The sequence below is a fragment of the Patiria miniata genome, unplaced genomic scaffold (genome assembly GCF_015706575.1).
Source record: "Patiria miniata isolate m_02_andy unplaced genomic scaffold, ASM1570657v1 HiC_scaffold_9, whole genome shotgun sequence".
NCBI classification, from domain to species: Eukaryota; Metazoa; Echinodermata; class Asteroidea; order Valvatida; family Asterinidae; genus Patiria; species Patiria miniata.
In genome coordinates, this window is record NW_024037076.1 from 12687980 (window position 1) to 12709147 (window position 21168).

The 21168-nt window shown below is 40.2% G+C and overlaps 1 protein-coding gene across 1 annotated transcript; it reads right to left on the reverse strand.

The window, feature by feature from the left end:
- Nucleotides 1–8197: 8197 nt before the first annotated feature.
- Nucleotides 8198–20461, reverse strand: LOC119720117 (pre-B-cell leukemia transcription factor 3-like). The gene is made up of 6 exons (XM_038189667.1): nucleotides 20193–20461; nucleotides 19516–19709; nucleotides 18541–18676; nucleotides 17603–17792; nucleotides 16238–16359; nucleotides 8198–14549 (listed from the first exon to the last, which is right to left on the reverse strand). Exons 1-6 carry the CDS (start codon nucleotides 20391–20393, stop codon nucleotides 14385–14387), a joined length of 1008 nt encoding a protein of 335 aa, XP_038045595.1. The 5' UTR covers nucleotides 20394–20461; the 3' UTR covers nucleotides 8198–14384.
- Nucleotides 20462–21168: the final 707 nt, after the last annotated feature.

Genomic DNA, 21168 nt, shown 5'->3' on the forward strand with positions numbered 1-21168 from the left:
CGATGTAAAGAAAATTGTGTTGAAAAATCTAATACAATATTTCTTTATGTAATGTAATAAAAATAACAAAAAGGCAGTGTGTAGGCATTTGTTGCTGTGTTGAATTATATATTCACCAAAAGTTTGGTGTTTAATGGTTAATGTCCAAAGGCTTCTTAATGTTCAACCAAGTCTTGGCTCCAAGACGTCCTTAGCGGGGCCATGTTTCAGCGCGCACAGGTTATTTTGATTGTGCAGAGATTCATCGTAGCAGGCGCCCTCTACACATGTGCCAACAGGCCGCAAAGGATGTCTTGGGAATTTTGTATCTCAGCTCGGCAAATTCCAATCAGATTTGAGTGTGCATTTGCATGCGTGCATGGCGTAGTGACGGTAAGCATGTCTGGTTTGTGTACGTACTGCAGTTTCCCAAGCCATGCGTGTACAGCGTGCAAAGTGAGCCTGTAAGCGTCGTCAGATGAACAATGTGGACCGCGTGGACGAGGCAATCAATTTTGCAGCAAACAAGTGGGCCTTGCATGGCTAAAAATCAGTGCTCTTCGTCAATTTGGATGTGGCCATGATTTGACCGAACCGTACCGTCAACCGCCGGCGGATAGTGCCTAGTGCCATCGATTGCACGTGTATGTCGCCCGACTAACGGTTTTCGAAACAGCTCCTTTGTTTCCACCGATGCGCATGTGCTGCTTTGTTGCACATTATGTCACACCTTTTTACAATGCCAAATTCCCAAGACATTCTTTGCATGCGGTTTATAAATAGAGGGAGGTGCGTGAGTGGGAACATGAATGCTGCTGTGCGGTACAAAGGCTGTACAATCTATTGTGAACTACCCCGCTAAAAACGTCTGGGACCAGTACTATGTTCAACCATGTAAAGGTTATTTTGCTTTTATTGTCTATAAAATGTGTACATTCGAAGCATTTTATGCTGTATGGCATTATTTGGACTCTCTCTTCCAGTGTTAAGACATTGCAGTCTCTGTTGCAAGTTCAATTGTGAGTTTTGAAATTCTGTAGTTCATACTCTGTGGTTTCTGTATAATGTTTGATCAAACCGGAAATAAAGAAACAGAATTTAATTTCCTGCTTTGTCATTAAAACTTCTGTTGTGAAAGTAAAAGACTGACATTGAAAGGCGATTTTTTTTTTTTGGTTGAGTGTGTTTCACTTTTTTTTTTAAACTTTTTTTTGCAACCCACGTGCCTTAATTTTTGCATTTTTTCTTATTTGTAACATTTGTGCGTCAAATTCACCAAAGATAAAGGTTAACGGTAGCACCATATGACAAATATCTTTCATGAGTTTGTGAGGTTTGAAAAGAACCCTGATTCTTTTCAGAATTTCACAAACTCTCAAAAGAAATTTGTCACATGGTGCTACTGTAACCCTTTATCCTGTCACTCCGTTCACCATGCAAACCTTCAAATCTTATCAAATTTATCAAAGGATTACAATATCTCAACATAGATGATTTGTCATTATTTTTTTCTCTGTTTATGTTTCAAGTATCATGTTTCAGGAAGTTCTAAATGGCCATGTCAGAATCCACCTTATTGTTGCAAGGCGCAAGGGGACCCAAGTTATTAATTTTTTTTTTTTTGGGGGGGGGATTAATCATCCTTACTCGCAGCCGCGAGGCTGAATTATGAAGGACGCAGTTAGCTACAGTGTGGTCGAGCCGAATGCATACAACGGCACCTTGGGCAGCCGCCACATGACCCATGTCTGACCGCGGAGAATAGCCAGATCAGATCCAAAGTGCTGATTGGTGGAGGGAGGCAAACTGAAGAGCTCGGAGAAAAAGCCTTCCGGCACAGGAGAGAATCAACTAATGATATCTTCTTACATAGGACCTGACCTGGGAATTGAACCCATGTCACAGCAAGATTTGTCTTCTTGCCGTAAGTAGTACCTGGGAGTAATCGAAAGGGCAGTGTAATGAAGGGTACCTTGCACATGGACCGATCAGAAGATGGGAAACCAGAGCCATTTTGGAAAAAAAAAACATTGGCGGGCGGGAGTACAGGGCACATCTTTAAATACTAAACAGCAACAGTGTGAGTGGGATATACATGCACGAAGGTGATAACTACGGATTGGGGAGATTGGCACTGTCCCTGAAGGAAACCACACAATGAAGTAGCTAGGGCCGATATAGGCCGTCTGGGGATTTGATGCTGTATCGAGGACAGAACCAGCTTGTGAAACAGTAACTTGCTGGGGTATGTTTTTTCTTGATAATTTGTTATTTAGAACGACTGAAATGTCATAACTGATAGGCCTAATTAGACCGGTCAAATTGTAGCGAAACTTTGCTTGATTGTGAGTACATCTGCGGCGTAGCCAAGGGGGAAGTTGGGGGGGGGGTGGGGAGTATGCCCCTCCCCACTGGGGAGTGGCCCCCCACTGGAAATTGGGAAGTCCTTTTCACAAGAGGCCTTTTTTTTCACGAGTGACCCTTTTTAACGTCGCACAAAGTAATTTAATTGTGCCGCCATGAAGAGTGTAACCTACTGCACGATAGTGTCCACTTTGAAGGGCACCCTACTAAAAAGATGGTGCGCAAGTCATGTAGATTGGGTTTGACATAATTATGATACTAACTTTGAAGAAAAAGTAGAGTCTGTCGCAAGCCAATATAGCTCATCAGGCCGGCATTTTTTTCCAGCTTCCTCGGCATGAAACGACCGAGGATGGGATGCCAGTCCATCGCAAATTACTTCCCAGCTAATGCTGGTATTCACTTAAAATCGTGGGTGGAGAGAGGCAAGTGGGGGTGAAGTTGCTTGCCCAAGGACACAACAAACGGCCAGCAGCTGGAATCCAATTCCTGACCCTCTGATCATGAGTCGTAAATCTTAACCTCTAGGCCACACTCCCCCACTTTGAAGACACCAACGTCCCAATCCATGCAGCCTCAGATTTTGCAGTAGGAATCCTTGCCTGGAACTCCACCTTCTGTTCCCGATTCCAATGATCATGAGACACCAAAATCATGAAGGGGGCAAGCAAGGGGTCTAGATCTAGATGATTTAGATCCCCCCATCCATAGGGCCTGCGCTTCAAACGAATAAAGAAGCCAGCAGCCCAATCCTATTACGTGCCAATGATACTCCCATTTCTGGTGGAATGCCTGTTGTTCCTGGGTTCTTAACAGGACATAATTTAGGCACCACTTCGAAATGGGAAAGCATTATTTGTTTTTATTAAATGTATTTTCTTTGTTGCCTGTGTACTGGCCCAACAGAAAGCTGGATGATGGTTTGTTGTCATTTTTAAGACCTACAGCGTCCTTTTCGTTTCTCCTTGCAGTTTTCGAAGATGCCGGCGACGCGCTCGATCTATATCTTTGGCCACTCGTTTCCTGCAGAAGTTGCACAAGTCGCACAGCAGCGCGGCCTGTCTGTTGAGTCTCTTCTCAGAGTAAGCGACTTGTGCACTGTTAACATTGAGGGACACCCCGGGCTCACCTACACCCAGATCTTGGACAATCTCGATGTCTACTGTACTGGAATGCTTAGCGTAGAGAGAATAGATCTACTCTGCATAGACATGGGAACGAACGACCTCTGTACTACGGATTCTGCGCCAAAGGTGGTAGTTGAGTACGCCCTCAGATTTCTCCGGGAGTTGGAGGAACGTAATATCCGTCTGCAGCAGCTGGTGTTCCTAACGGTGATTCAGAGGTCAAAAATGACGGGATGCGACCAAGTAACGATTCAAATGTTCAACCATCGTGTTAGAAGGTTTAACAGGTTGCTAGCACTTGCTCTGGCATCCAATCACCCAAAGGTGCATCTTTACATGCAGAGAAAGGTTAATCAGCCGAAATATCTAGATGGATTTCGCCTGACTGCAGATGGAATGGAGAAATATATTCGCCAACTCAAAGAAGCAATCCTTCTATACAAGTAATCATACTGCTCAGTGTGGCCATGAGCATATTTAGCTTTACATATGTGAAGCGTTCTGGTAAAATGAGAAAGAATTGGGCAGAGGTTGAAATGAGAGTTTGTAATGGGTATTAGGAAAGAGAATACAATTCTGCTTACCGTGCTGTAGGCCTACGGTTACACTTTAATCAGACATTCCATTGACAAGTTATGGACATTTAAAGTTTTCATTTATTGACATGTCAAAAAAAATACTGAGAAAAATGCATGCAAAGTTTTACTATACTGCACTGCGCTATGCCGCACTGCACTGTGCTGCACACTGCACTGTTTTATTTTGTTTCTCTGGGAAACATCAACAAATACATGTACACAGATGACCAAAGTTATGAGGAATTCATTTAAACGAAAGGTTTAGATACCTTCCCTCCTTCTGTCCCATAGCGTTATGGCTGTTGGGGTGACATTATGATGGCATTAGTTACACAATTCCTCCATTTGTTTCGGTCTTCTGCTGTTCTATGAAGTTGTGCCCAGTTAAGACCAGTCCACTCCTTGATGTTGTCTGCCCACATTTTCTGCGGCTACCACCCTCCAGGATTGTGTCCCACCCTCCAGGATTGTGTTTGCGAGACTCCCCTTCCATCTGACCATGTGTCCAAACCCGAGCAGTTTGCTCTTTTTGATGACTGTGATACACAAAAAAATGAAAAAATAAAATGCCATTCAGCTCCATTTTGACAGCTTGGTAGTAAGATGCCTAATGTTTTTCCTTAAAAACTTTTTATTCCACATTATATTGTATTTCGTTAACCCTCCTATGCAAACATACATTCTGTGCCAATTAAGTTGTACTTTCATTCAAAATCAATGAAGGGTAGTATCGAAAATGAAGTCCCCTAAAACGAAGACCGAAGACCCACTTGACAACAAAGACCCACTCGAAAACGAAGACCCGTTTTCGAGTGGTTCTTTTGTTTTCGAGTGGTTCTTCCGTCTTCGTTTTAGGGGTCTTCATGTTCCATACTACCTCAATGAAGTGACTGGTTTCAACAGTTAGAATTACCAGCCTACATAAAGCAGGATCATGGCAGGATTGACTAGCATGGCTGGGACTGTCTATGCTTTGCATTGACTGCGGGTAATTGATAAGCCAGCTGTGCCTACAACTTACCTGCATTGTCTGTTCATGGTCCACCGAGGTTGACTAGTCGAAGTGCTTGCTTGACATGTGATCTGACTGCTGGTGACTATAGCCTGTGTTAAAAGTATAGTAGGGGAAGTGGGTTGAAATTTTGTCTGTCTGTCTGCAACTGTTTAAATAGCAGGAGTGTGAAAATATGTAAAGCAGACATATCAAAATATAAATGTCAATAAATCTAAAATCAATTATTGATAAAAAAAAACTTGTCACTGGTTGGTTCGTTGAACTTTTCTCCACAATTTCCTGTGCCCAGTTCTGTCTCATTTTGCCAGAATGCATAACATAATTTCATCCAAAGAACTTTTACAGCTGTTGCTCTTGACATGTTTAAAGAGACACTGGTGCATTGTGTGACTTGTTATTTTTTTTACTTGTATTCATTGTATAGCTTTACGAGGATAGTTTTGCATAACAGTCGAAACTTTAAGGACTCAAATGACATGAATCTTACAACATGCAACTTGCTACTCCCCTTAAATGTATGAAAAGTATTTGACATCCCTTTTTGGTTAATTTATTGAAAAGTGCACTTTTTTAAACATTTAAAATTTACCATGCTTTTCCTGACAAATGAGGGCGCTGTTGCTGTGATGTCATATTCCAGGAAGACACTTTCAATTGTGAACCCCAAATTTGCTCATTGAAAACATTTGTCAGAAAACTTGCTCATTGGCATACTGTCATGTACTGAAATAACAACGAATCACCAAAAAAGAAAAAAAAAATTATGACAGCTAAATATCCAAAATTGTGGCAAATTTTTGTGCTGAAATAGCTGTAACATTGGGGTTTCTGCCTGAAATGACAATACCCTTTTGGTCAATGAATATGGAAATCCATTAGCATAAAAACAAAAAGGCACAAAAATGCCCTATGGCAAAATGAAAATTGAAAATAACGTAAAATGGGACACAAAGGTGCATTTTCAAGGATTGCATTAAAAAAAAATTACATTACATGGGCCCTCGGTGAAGCTTCATTTGAGTTCTTTTCAAAAAGAACCAAACAAGTTTCGAGTTGTGTAACACATAAATGTCTGCTTGTCAATATTTTATTTGAACAAAAAGAAAGAAACGACTATGTCCACTTTACCAAATGAGTATCGTTCTGGAGTTTAACTTCTGTTCTGTGAAGATGTTTAAGTTGCACTCATTTTTAATGGATACAATTTTCAGCATATAGAAATGTGTTATAGTAATTTCTTATGCTTTGTATTCAGCCTTAAAGGTAGAGAAGACCATATAACACACTGAGTATTATACAGGGGTGTGAGTGACCACTTGTAAAAATAGCTGAAAACAGCTGAAAAAGGCGTAAAAAAAATGAACTTTAGAAATCTCCTATACTTTTGTACACAGCAAGTGAGGGAAAAAAAGCTGAAATCCAAAACAAAAAAAGCTGAAATCAGCTTTAAATCTGAGATTTTACACCCCTGGTTATACGTCGGTGAAGGGCAAAACCTAATATTGATTTACATCACCCCGACGCAAATTCATCATATGAATAGTGTAATTGCGGTACCCGCTGCTACATGTACATCAGATACGAACCAGCCAACGGATCCCGCAAGCTTGGTGGTCGAGTGGTAAGACGTCTGCACTAGAAAGCAGGAGGTCGTGGGTTCAAGTCTCACCCGAGTGATTTGTTCCAACTTTCACTCGGGAGTTAACACACTGATACAGTGTTTATACGTCGGTAAAGGGCAAAACCTAACATTGATGGACCATTTGTAATTTGTGCATTTTTTGTGGTTTGAACCAGTAAAAGTGCTCAAAATCTCAGCTCTGTATAATTCAAGAAAACAGGCCAAACATAAATACAGCATTCTAGATCTCGATTTCAATTCCAGAGTTGGCGAGTCATGTTTTGAATTGCGCCCTCATGTGACACAATCCCAAAATCAGCATTTGGGACATGATTCTCATTAAGCTGGTTGTCACCCATTCACAATCAATCAGTCAATCAATCAAGTCGAGGCCCTTTGGCATCTCGAGCCAAAGTTCACTTTCACAGAGTTTCCCAACCGCCAACCAACTACACATTACAACGCATGGGTGTGGATTCACGGTAATTCCTAAAATGTGTCACTGGACACATCTTTGGAAATTACCTTCTTTTGTTGTTTTCTTCAAAATGACAACACGCCAGAAGGAGTAAAATTTTGCACAGGGGGTTTAGTGCCATTACTATCTTTAAAACTAGTACTAGTAAGCTTTTTTTTTCACAGTAATTTGGCCGGCTACTTTTTGGATAGCTGCAAATGGTCTACTCTACGTTTAATTCACTGAGCTCCGTATGCTTAAAAATATGTGTAGATTTTACTGCCTTTGCCGGTATATGATACACTAAACTTGCAAGTTCGGTGGGAACGCTGTCAAATGTATGCCTAACCAAAATTAAGATTCTCATCTTTATTGAGTCACTGATAGGAATACCAAGTTATTTTTATGTTCACATGTAACTGAATAGTCACAGAAACGTTGATGACTTTAGAAACTTTCGTTGAGTATTAAGATTTGGAGTTGGAATTGCTAAAGCAGGATGTGTTGTAAGAGATCCACTGTACCTTTCATTAAGTGTATTATGATCATTTTGCAATTACCAACCCACCCCAGCCCAATAATATTTATACCCTCCCCAAAGAACAGCGCCACCTAGTGTCAGATGTTGACCAGTCTCATCAGAAATCTGTGCCCTGGTATGAAAGCTTCCCTAAGCATTTAGTGCAGAAATCATCACTTTTTCATATTATCTTAGTTGCCAATGATATGATGTCAAGCGATGATGTGCTCCGATTAAAATATGGCCAGTGCATAAAACAAATAAATACCGACAGCGTGCTTCATTGGAGTCTTGCAAATGAGTCTGTACATTTGAATGTTTGTATTGTGGCAGTCAACTTGGGTACGTTCTCAAGTATGTGTCCGTGCAGAACACGCTTACCAATGCAATTGATGAAATTTCCTGTTGAGAAATCAAAAAGACATAGTCTTAAGGAAAGAACCTAACAACTAGGTCAACCATCAAAACAACAGACAGTCAACAGTTCGACAGACAAGTGAACAACTGTAACAGAACCACTCAAGAAAAGCCAGATCTCATTTTCCACCAATGTGTTTATTATTACAAACCATCTTTTTTTTTCTTTCTTTTGTTGTAGGGTAGGTACGGTGGTCTCCTCAAAGACAATGGTAATAATTACAGTGATTTACAGCAGTCATTGGCTGTCAAAAGCAGCCTTCAAGAATCGGTTAACACTTTTTAAAGTATTCTCAACACCAACACGGGTGCTGCTCTACAGTTAAAAGTCTGCGTTTTTTTGTTTTCTACGCAGCTCAATATCGCTAGGCTATGAGACTGAGAAAACTGGTACACGTGAATGCACAGTTCAACTAAATAATTGCAAGGAAGTGTTGCTTGTACGGTGAAAACAGCAGCCATTTTGTCTACTCTCCAGAGGCCTCAATGGATACTTTCAGTCATCATCACAGGCACCCGACTATTTTGGAGCCTCACAAAAATTTCCCATGTGCATAGCAACCAAGATGGCTGCCACAGTAGGCTTCAATAGAGACTTCAATTTCTGTGCATTTTTCAGTACAGGCACCTGACTATTTTGGAGCCACACCAAAAAAACATTTCCCATGTGCATAGCAACCAAAATGGCTGCCACAGTGACAGCAGAAAATTGTCACACTGGCAATAGGCTCAACCATACAAGCAACATTTTCTTAAATCTACAAAAACTACATAAAAAGAGTGCAAGGGTTAAAGGAACTTTCGATGATTATCATTTATTTTTTTTACTATTTACACAGTGATTTTTATTAAATTTAGATGACCTATGACCTACACTTCACCTTTAACCCTTGCACTCTGAACCCTTTGTATCTCCACACGGACTGCTCTACAATGACTGTACAATGTACAAAAAAGTGTTCACATGTTAAGAGTGAGGTTTCTTTTTTTTTTTGTAAATTTTTTTTTCTTTAAACTGAATTTATGACCTTTAAATTTCTACATACACTCTGGTTAATTACACGTGCATAGCACCCATCAATTAAAAAAAAAAAACTTTTATACATGGTCAAGAAAAAGCGAAATCTTTTTTTCTTCAATTAATGAACACATGTAGCCTGGAATACTTTTAGATGTTTTGACGTAATTAATTTATTAACACAAGAAACCCAAAATTTCAACAGGCTTTTAGAAAAGCTGTTGTGCCTGGGGTAGATGCAAACTCAATTTTTCGTTGGCAGAAACTATTTTCAGTTTCTGGCTAAAGGCCGATTCCAATTCAGTTTAGTTTTCTTCACAAGTGATAATGTAGTGAAAAGGAAGTTCGCATTAACCTTCTTTGTCCATCCCTACTTTGGACAGAGATCAAAATAGCAATATAACACATCCCCCTTCAGCGAAGCTCATTAAAATGTTTCTAAAATGCTGTGTATATGTCACAAAATTCACACTACCATTCTCTGTGTGTTTTTTTCCTTGTGAATGCCCAAAGTTTGATTACAGAAATATGAAACAAAAAAATTTAAGAGGGCAAGAAACAAGCACAAGTCAAAAATATCCGAGTAGCCCATGGTTCAAATTTACATACTTTTTTCCTTGATTTGAAAAGCACAGTAGTTTTAAAAGCCATTTGGTTTTTGTTTGCGTTGCTTTTCATCCATTTTAGTTAGTGGTACGAAGTCCACACCAAGGTGACTCATCGGTATAAATGTAACTTGCATCAAAGGACAGAGGTAAAAATCAATCAAGAAACAAGATTTAAAAAAGCCAAATCAAACATAAGCCAAAATTAAATAAATAAAACAGCATACATAATAACTGTAAGAACAAAAGTTACTCGGCACTTTTAGGTGCCTATGAATAGCGTCCTCGATCGTGGCAAACCCTTGAAAATGAATAACGTAGCAAATTCTCACACAAAAAGAATTGTTTACGTAACACGGGGTACAACTCAAAAAACTTCTACAGTTAAAAAATAAGAAAACAAACCAGTAGAACACACAAATCGCAAGACAGTTAAATCTACAGTGTCTATTTCATAGCTATGGCAACGTTTTTTTTTGTACAGTTGAAAAACATAACTTAACTTTGGATATCTCAGACCACATCACAACAATTACGATAATCAACGCACGGACAAGATAGTCCCTCGATAATCCAAAGCTTGAATTGATTCATTCCTCTGTGTTCGTAGAATCACCTCAGCAACCAATAAGTTATTATTTTTATTGTCTGGAGTTTCGTGGAGTCTTTAGAGATCGTAAATAATACGACAATCTGTATATAAATTTGCGGATTTAGCTTTGCCAAGTATTGTTAAACATACAGGCGAAATCGGATTCACAGACTAAAAGATCGTTCAATTAAGCTCCGCCTAGGCCTGGGCGAGTAGTGAATTTTTCTACTCGAGTACTCGCAAAAAATTACTCGTGAGTAGTTGTGTACTCGCGAGTAGTTGACCAAATGCCCATAAAAGCAGAAAAATTACATATACGTTAGTATGACGGGAAGTAAATACTTTTTTTTTTTTTTTGGGACGAATGGAATCCTACGGAGAGAGAGGTGGAGGAAGTGATTCCCAGTTTGCTGGGGACGTATTAACCTGTGAAACCTAAACCTTCAATTGCTACTCGCAAGTAGAACAACGAGTAGCATAAACTACTCGTGAGTACTCGAGTAATCGTGTTACTCGCCCAGCGTTAGCTCTGCCCCATCTTGTATTGACCAATCACAGCTGTGATTAATGTGCAACATGCACGCACAAAAGTCCAACATGCGCGTGCACATGGACATGACGCGTGCAGCTGGAACATAAAAGTGCTGCAAGGGAGACTAACATCTGTTCTTTCCCACGTGCACAGTGGACAGAGCCTAACAGATTGGTCAACACAGCATTTGATTCATGACAAGTGAAGCAGCAAAAACAAATATTCCTAAAACGCTTGGATTTCTTGAATGATTTTTCCAAATGCGATCTTTTGAGCTTGGAACTTGCTCTCTGAAGTCAAGTTACCAACGCTACAGAGGACTCAGACACACCAACGGTAATGTACAGGAGAAACACGAAATGCACTTAAAAATATAGTCATTTTGAATTGGGTATGAATGCGAAATAAGTTAGAATCTCTTCAGTCAATTTCATGTTTGATTAATTCTCAACTAACAATTAGGGCATAACAACCACACATGATTAACATACGTTTCCCTTCTCACATATTTATGTTTTCCCTTATGTACAATGATTTTGGATTCAGGCATCAACTAAAATGAACCTCCGTGGGTGTTAGGAGAGTGAGTCTGTGACCTCTTGTCCAATCAGAGCATTCCTACTTTAGTATAAAAAAAGTATTTCAGTGGTTCAACCAATAGGAAGTGGCTTTACATGCTTGCATAACGCATGATCCACAATGCGCACAATGTGCAAACACAAAATGCTAGAATTGTGCTCAATAATTTAGTCGTAACGCTGTGATTTGGTTTAACTTTACTTTGTGCCTTTCCAGGTAAGGAGAACGTTCTACACCAAAGGGCATTCAAAATTTGTACCTTTTCATTTGCAAGTATTCACTTTTGTTGTTTGGGAGACATTACAAATAAGAATTACGAAGATTTAGAAGGAACTTTGATCCACTGTAATATGGCCATTGCTGAAACCTCGGATTCGGATGATAAGCCTCACCCAAAGTTGAGGTTTGAGAAAAGACCAACAATCTTTCATATCATTGCAGTAGGCCCTACTTTTTAATTATTGAAATGTTCAGCAAAGGGAAAACAAGGTCAAGAGCGCAGAGCATTAAAAAACAAACAATTTTGGCAATAAAATCTTGCGAAAACATGATTTTTAAAAGTTCTACTCCTACTGACCCTGGCCTTATGAGATCTGACACAGCATGCCTGCATGCACTACAAACAACAAAGATCCATTTCAAGTTGTGAATTGAAAAATAAAAAAGAAAGAAAGATCCCAATGTACAGCACTCTAAAAAGCTCAATTTTGCCAAAAATATTTAACCACAATTATGTTAAATAAAAACATATTCAACATTTAGTGACAATAAATAGCCAGCAAGTTGCGTAGTGTCTTACAACGGTTGCTATATTTCATTTAGTCTTGACATTTTTTTTTACTTTTAAATAGTTGGAGAAACACCTCAAAAATATTTGATTGAATCGGTAGTTGAGTACATGATTGGCAAAAAAAGATGAACTTCTCTATGGGGTGAAATATCAGCGTTATTTTCATCTGTGATCTCAGAAGTTTTTAATTAAAAAAAATTGAATTTTATGAAAAATGCTGGTCTTTCAATATTTTATCTTTGATAAAGTTAAAACAAGCCTTAATAAAACACTGCCAATCCTGTGCTCAATAAATCAATAATATCATTACTGTAAAAAGCAAGCCAAGATAAAAAAATGTTAACTCAACCCCTCCTTCATTGTGAACGAAACTCCTCCCCTTTTCAGAGTTACCCTCTAACATCCTAAATAAAATCCACATTTGGAAGGCAATTTAAGAAATGCTTTTTCCTTTCTTTTGTTAAAAAGTGTTTATATTTACAGACACATTAATCTCGTTAATAGATTAAGAACTTAACAGCTTATCCCAAGGGTGGGAGAGAATATTACTTTAAAAAAAATCACCTACAGATTGTGAACTAAGGGTATTAAATATGACAAACGAAAACAACATCACCAAAAAAAAAAAAATGATGAAAAATTGAAAGTTTCCGAAAAGTTCAACTTTAAAAATGCCTACATCTTTTTAACATGCACGCATAGTTTTCACACTTTTCCATACTTCAATATTAACAGGAGTATTATGAACAGTTAAATTAAAAAGTAATGGCACATTTTTAATTAAAAAATAAGAATTAAGCTGAAAAATAAACAAGGTGGAATACACAAAGTGTTGATAAGATTTTGATTATTGATACTGAATACATCACTTCACCAAAAAACCTGAAAAAAAAATGACAACCATGTTATGACTGTGAAGTATATTTCAAACACACATATATGCACGCTAGATTCTAAGATGGGTGACAATGTTCTACAGTTGAATATGGCATTTGATGCTGGACTTCACATACTTGAAAGTAACCAGTCAAGTTCGGTTTTCTTGCTTCTCTGTTTTTGTCAAATGAACCTCTGAAAACGACAACTTGTTTTTTAAGACTAAAACTTGTCTGCCATTTACATTCTTAGCAAAGCAATAAACACTTGACTATTACTGAAAGCAGTGATAGTGTACTAAAGCTTGTGTTCGTAAGAGCACAAACTCTGCAAATACCAATACAACTTGGTACCAACTATTCATTTGATAAATTTGACATTGTAAAAAAAATTTGAGAATTTTGGCAAAAAAATGTTGCAGACAACTTGTGACAAGCTTGTTTGTCTTTCATGAAAGTCCTCAAATTGTGTTTTCGTTTTGGGGGATTTTTTTCGCTGAAACTGTACATTATTTCATGCTTCGTTCACAAATCACCATCACACCAACATGGGTACCTTTATTCAGGTTTAAACATGTCCAGAAATGCAGTTTATGAAAAAAAGTAGCCATGTTTTTTGTCTCTCAGATTTTAGCCTTGGAAACATACAATACCATACGTACACGTGGGCTGACTACATGACAGCAATAGAGGGCAGCATACAGTGTTATTGGACTTTCCTCTGCTGACAAGATTAACACGTGTGAGGACTACAAACACAGAAAAAATGGTGTTTCTCCCTCCTTTGTCCCATAATTTTTTAAGAAAACTGGGCGGTACCCCCTTGACGAGAAGAGAGAAGGGCTCCAACTTTCTCCAGCTGAGCACTCAGCGATCTACTCATTATCTGAGGTGCGTTCAATCCCGTTTCCACAGACGAAAGCAATTGTATCTGGCACCACAATTCTTGATTTCAGTTCTTGATTCAAACCCCTTTCCAAGAAAAAGTCTCAAGCAGATGGCATAAAAAAAAATCATGTCGAAGTTAACACAAATGCAGGAGTTCCAAATGCCCAGCAGGGTTCGGTGATCGGACGAGACATTAATGCTGATTCGAAAAAAGCTGGTTGCATGAAGCATAGCTGTATACATCATTTGGCAATTCAGAAAATGCTGTGGTAGCGAATTCAAACTCCATTCGGTCTCTCTTTTTTTGGTGAAGTGATTCAAAACCAATTTTTGCAACAGTTCAATGCGAGGAAATAATCGGTGGCACATTTTTTTTTGTTATAATCAATCCCCTAAAGACTCATGGCCATGTCTCGCCTGGCGACCGTCACGACGCGCCCACCACCTCACCCCCGCTGGCGCGGCCTGACACGTGCTGGCTGGCATACTGGGTCATGCTGGGGTCATACATGGAGTGGGGCTGGGTGTGCGGGGGTAGGGAGTCCCCACCGTAGCCCCCTGTCTGAGATATGACCTGCCTCAGGCTAGCTACCTGGGTGAGAACAAACAAAAACGGAGAGGAAAACAAATCTATTATTCATTTTTCTCATATTTGGGGGCTAAGAACAAGTAACGACAAATGTTGAAGTAAAACAACAAATGTAGGTGAATACAGATTATGATTATTTATTTTTTTTGGGGGGGTGCAACTTTTTTGATTTCCAAAATGAGGATTTTATCAATTGTTAGGAACCATGTGCTCTCTCTATAGTACAGGGCGAGTAAAAAAAAAGCGAAGCCCAAATGTTGGGACTTTTGTTTTAGTGAAATTCTGCATGTAGCACTTTCAAAATCTAGGATATGAAAGCCCAATTCATAAGCTATCTTTTAGTATAAGAATCATTCAAATCACTCATGTACTTTTCAAGTTAACTTGTCAAACAATTATAATAAATATTAAGACAATGTATAACAGGACAAAATGAACTGAAATTAATGTTGCTGATTAGAGCAAAAATAAATGTTAGTTGGCAGGTGATATTAGGATGAAACTTGTGGAATTTAAAATAAAAAAGTATTCAGATTTGGAAAAGTTTTCACAAATGTCTAGGTCTAGAATAAAGATGAAAATTCCAAGATAAAGATTAAAAATATCAGTATCAATGTGAGTGATAAGGATTTTTTTTGCAAATTAGAAAGGGTCAAGGAATGAGGAAAATAAAAGTGAGCAGCGTGACAAAGAAGAGCTGACGACAATTTTTCAAGACATTTAAGAAAACCAGCACAGGTTGCAAAACACAAAACATAATATCAAGAACCTTTGAAGAGAGACAAATAGTGTCTGAAAATTCTGGACAGATTTGGAAAGCCAAAAGTCAGGAATTTTAATATGAAATTCCATGACAGACGTTCCAGGACAAAATAAGGGCTTTCCATGACTAATTCCTACGCTGTTTTGTCGTCTTAGGAGCCTGTTGCTCTGGAGGCAAAGGACGTCGCTCCCTTTTTAGCCTTCCAGTTTGACACAAGACCACTGAGCACCTCAAAAGCATTAGAAAGTATAGAGCAAAAGAGAAAGTAATTGCAAACTGGAAGACTGCCACAGACAAATATTATGCATCATCACATAATGGGTTGTGCAGGATTTCATGACTTTTCCCATGACTTTCTTTTCTTAGAATATCAACTTTTCAGGACTCCTCGTAAAATAACAAACTTCCAGGATTTTCCAGGATTTTTTCCATGACTGTGGGAACCAGTTCACGTCATATGACGTGTATACATGCAAAGGTTTTGCGGTTTCAAAACAAATGACGGACAAACACGCAACGAGCGAGGCTGGAAATATCTGTCTGCAACCCGCTCACAGCGAGCGAGACTGGAAATATCCGGGTGTGCTATCCGCAGATGACGGCCTGAACCCATGTGGTATCGAGGTTTGTGAAAACAATCCTGTGCCTGGGTTCGGTCAATGTCAAAATAATCCCGGCGCAAACTGGTTAAGTTGGCATGCATGACAACAGTAAGAAATGCGTTACATTGAAGATGTGAGGATCATGCATAGAAACTATAGCTCTATATCACACACATACACACACAAATCTCAATGAAAAATGACGATGAAAAAAAAAACCAAATGGCAATGACCACTCTGATGAAGATCGGAAAAAAAAAACTGACAGAGAAAGAAAATGACCCCTGAAGGAGCTTACAGCGTACGAGTGTGTGTCAGTAGTGTACCTGTGACTGGACGTTGGCGCCGACCTGGTTGGCCATGTTGTAGCTGTCTCCGTTCTGGAGGTTCATGAACGAGCCTTCCTGACTGACCATTTGGCTCTGGGATGACATGTACCCTCCTGAACCTGAAAGTTTGTGGGGTTGGAGGAAAGGAAATACAATCACAAAGTAAGTCAGATTTAAAGTTGCTTCAAACCTACCTTGTGTCTTTAAAAACCTCACCTAAATCCAACTTATCTGAGCATTGGCATTGCCCTCACACAATTTGTTTGAAGGAAGGGTAGATCATTTGTCCTCTGTGCATTTTTGTTCCTTTGAAGCAACAAAAGTGCTCGAAAAAGACGGGTGACTAACATGATGAAGTTTTAGGTCAAGAACACAATATTCTAGCAACTCGATTTCAGTTCAAAAGTTGCAGAGTCATGTTTTGAATTGTGCCTGAAATCAGCATCCAGGACACATTCTCATTCAGCTGTTTGCAGCCAAGTGATGTCACGCACTGAACTGACGAATAATAGCAACCCGCGTGCACATGTGGGTCGTGTCAACGCTTGCGTGCACCCGTTCACGGATTTGGCAAATTACAAACCAACTACTAACGGAAACTTCCCCAAAAGCGTCACAACGCATCTTTGGAAATTGCCTTCTTTGATTGCTTTCTTTAAAATCACAGTATACCAGAAGGAATAATTTCACAGGGAGTTCAGTGCCATTACTATCTTCGAGCCAAGTAAGGTTTTCAACAACAATATCGTCAGTTACTTTTTGGATAGCTGCAAATGATCTACTCTACCTTTAATAATAGAATTATGGTCTTTTTAGCCTCTCTTGCCAGTGACCTAGACAAATACTAATTCATGGTACAGAACATAACATGAAACCAGGGAATATCCCTCAATCCTGTCTGGGATGACCACTGCCTCCCAGTCCTAACACAGCAGCCTACACACAGGGACTCCCTACTTGTGCACCCTGTACCACTAAAGTGGCCCCAACCCCAATAGAGTATGATCCTAGATCATCCTAGATCAAGGAACACCCTCCATTCTTACTCATCCAGGCTCATCAACCTAGTCCTTTCAAATGCCACATCATCTCATACCAGAGTTCCTACCATTGCCTCATTTCCCAATCTTATCCCAACACCCTTATCTCATCAGAACACCCAACATCCTTGCCAGGGTTGCCATCACTGCCCCCCTCATTGCCCATGCATCACCCTAGACCCACCCTCAATCCATACAAATGCTTCCTTCATCCCATACTGGCACCCTAAACCCAGAGACCCCCATGGCCTCTATCCTTACCAGGATTACTACCCCCAAATCCATGCAACCCCCTAAACCCATAAAGCCCCCTCATCCTTACCGGGATTGCTACCATTGCCCGTGGGCGTGCTGGGCGCCGAGGGCGGTTGGCTCTGGTTGCCGTCGTGCTGTGACGTCGCCACCGAGACCGCGGCCGCGGCGTTCTTGGCTGCATAGAGATTGGCCTCTTCCTGTGCCTTGCCGATGTTCTTCTTGTAGCGAATTCTCTTGTTGCCGAACCAATTTGAAACCTACGCAGAGAGAAAAACATACAAATCATACACACTTTAGAGTCTATAGCCATTTTCACATTAACGTCTTGTCTACCCATGTTGAAATAAACTGTGAGCAGAACCAGCTCCGATTGAACAGTGATGACAAGGCATACATTCACACTTACCCAAGTTTGACCATGGTTAAGCCATAGACCTTGGATTTTCTACATGGATAGATACATTCATCTCAACCCTGGTCTGGACCAGACCTTAACTTTCCCATGTAAAGCATTGGACCCATGTAGAAGCTGTTTTGGATTCTTGCTTAGTGTGAATGGATTTGACCTATGTCCAACACCAAGATTTTGGAAAGTATGAAAGTGTATTATGTATTTCTGCTGATGGCAGTCAGAGCATAGCGACAGAAACAATGTGTTAAGACCAAGGTAATAGTTTTTGGGTTATTCTCATAACAAAATCTCTTCCAGAGATAGTAACTTCATATGGTGTATATGCAAACCTCTCCCAAAATAGACTCTAAACCATGCAAAGCCTGAAATTGCATGTATGGGCTCTGTGCAAAAGTACCCCCTCAACGCCAAGAAAGGGTAAGTTTGAGGAGAGTGGGAGAGACATTTAACACATTGCTGATGATGCCTGATGCTCACGTGAAGACACTATGTCTTTGTGCACATTCTAAAGCGGTCAAACAGCGCCCTCTCTTGTTCACGCATGGAACCCATTATAGTGTAATGTAGTAGAAATGAATATGCCCCTTTCTCACCTGTGCCACCGTTATCGCACACTTCCGTGCCAACTCCTCTTTCGCTTCTTCACTGGGGTATGGGTTGCTCAAATGGGAGTAGAAATATTCGTTTAAGATCTCTGTCGCTTGCTTGCTGAAATTTCTCCTTTTCCTCCTGCAAAATAGCCCCCAAAAAAGAAGAAATCAAAAATATTGTTTCGCATGTTTTCACTACCCGGGGTTATTTCCAATGTGTTGTAACTTTCTGTCTGTTCTGATCATGGCCTTATTTTAGGCGCCTTTGCGAAAAGGTGTAACCGCGTTTTGACCGCAATGATCACGGTTTTTCCAAACCTTAGTTACGAGCCCAATATCGAGCTCTAGCTTCTGCCTACTTAACATATCAATGCAATATTTTTTATGCAACTGACTAACAAACAGCCCCATTGTCATTGAAATACATGCAGAACGTGTTGACCACAGTCGTGTGCGCGGTGAACGCAGTCGGCTCCACTGAGGCATAACTGCCGATGCGGCCACCGCGTTCACATTCCATTGATGTCTGGAGACGTCTGCATGCTGACTACATGTACATTATTTCTCCTGCTCTAATAGAGTTAACTGCATCTTCTGTTGTTGAAGACGGAAAACGTCCACTTTTTCCAACAACAGATGCAGGGGGTGAAGGGGACTACAGCCCCCCCCCCAAAAAGACAATTTTTAAAATAAATAAATAAAACTAGAGGGGTGAAGGTGACCATTTTGAAATAAATTTTTAGATAACTCATACCCTTTTCCTCCCCAGATTTATGCAATATTAATAAACGAACGAAAAGAAAAAAAAAGGAAAAAGAGTGCCACTAGCATCTGATGAGGTCATACTCCTCCCTTCAAATTCAAAATGGCTATTGAAATTCAAAATGGCCCCTCCCCCCCCCCAACAACAAAGATCCCCCCCCCCAAAAAAAACCCAATTGGCCAGAATTGCACATCAAAATTTGGTGTTCAACGCACCTTGCGTCCAGAAACCTGGACCGGAGTATCATGACCGCCTCGCACGTGCTCTGCTTCAGCTGGACCTGGATGGCGTTGAACTTTCTGTGGATGATGTTGACCATTCGCTCGATCTCCTTGGGCGCGATGGGTCTCGTCCTACTCTGCTCTCGCAGGAGGTTCATGACGTGTGTGGTGAACTCGTTACAGGCCTGCTGGAGGAAAGGGCAAAGAACAGAAGGAACTATGATGTGGAGAAGATACATGGTTTTTTCGCTGACACTCGGTCATTTACTTAGAAGTTTGAATGCTTGTTTCCCATGTTACTGTCAGTACAGTTATGATGTCAACAATTTACCAATGGGGTCATGGACAACTTTTTGTAAACTAAGGTATCATTTTCGGTAATTACTATAATCGTTGTGATATTCACTGGTAATTGAAGTGTCTTCAACATATTCTAAAATGTTAGATTTGCTGAAAATGTAAATATCTGTTTCCAAATGTCAGGTTTTTTTTTCTCAATATCTGCATGCACTTTCAATAAATCTGTGCGACAAATCCTAATATTCTGCTTTTACGTTGGGAAGGCGTGCATACTCCCACGTTTGAGAGAAATTAATAACTGATTACAAGCCAGCAGGGAAGAACTAATTAAGAATCTCATCTCTGGTTGAACAACGTTTCTCTTCAATCACCTGCTCATATTTCTCAAGCTCGGTGTGGTAGATCTGTCTGATTTGCGCCAGCTTGGCCCGGTAGTCTGAGTGCTCGATGGCGTTGTCTGGTTGGCCCGGCCCGCCACCCGAAGCTGCTGCAGCTGCTGCGGCCGCCGCGGAGCCACCGCCCTTCTCTGGCCCGGCTACACCCTCCGCTATAAGCATGTTGTCTAGTCGCATCAGTTGGGGATCTGGTGGTTCCTCTTCTTGTGCCCCTCGAATACTTAAAACTGTAGAAAGATGAGAAAACAGAACAAATCCCAGTCAATTAGAATCAATGTATCAAGGTTTGATCAAAGTTTGGTTATAAAACAACAAAAACATGGCTTTGTCTTCAGTTTCTGCCTCATATCTGGCGTAAGAATCATTGAAAAGCCTTTTATGTACAAACCAAATGGATTTACTCCAGTTGTTTGTATCATATGACAGGATTTAATGCTCTTTAAGTGGAACATGAACCCATATTAAGAGTTCCCCAGAGTAGGATGCTCACAGAGCAAGTTTGAGTGAAACTATAGTTAACCATAGTTTGACTAACTTCACTCGAATGAAGGATGGTCGGACTACTCTGGTCGACTATTTGGAACCAAAGCCGGGCACAGCTGTGTCACTGGTTACCAATAGCCGTGCGCATCATAAAGTGCAGCAGGGAGCCAGGACCAACAAGTTTAGTGTGTTCGCACATTGCTATTAGTGCACAAGCGCAAGTTGCCTCACGAATAATCCACTAGTTGAGTAATTGTCCTCGCCGAACTTGCTCGAAGGAATGAAGCGATTTAAGTCTAGCCAAAGCTATGCAATTTATCCATGATTTAATCAAGGCAACAGCTTCAGATTTTCCAACGATAAAAAAAAGAAATCAGTGATTTTTATCCCTCCCTCAAATAGACGCACAAGGAAGATCGTAGACCATGGGCAAACAGATCTAAGAGTAGGGGAAAACACACACGCTGTA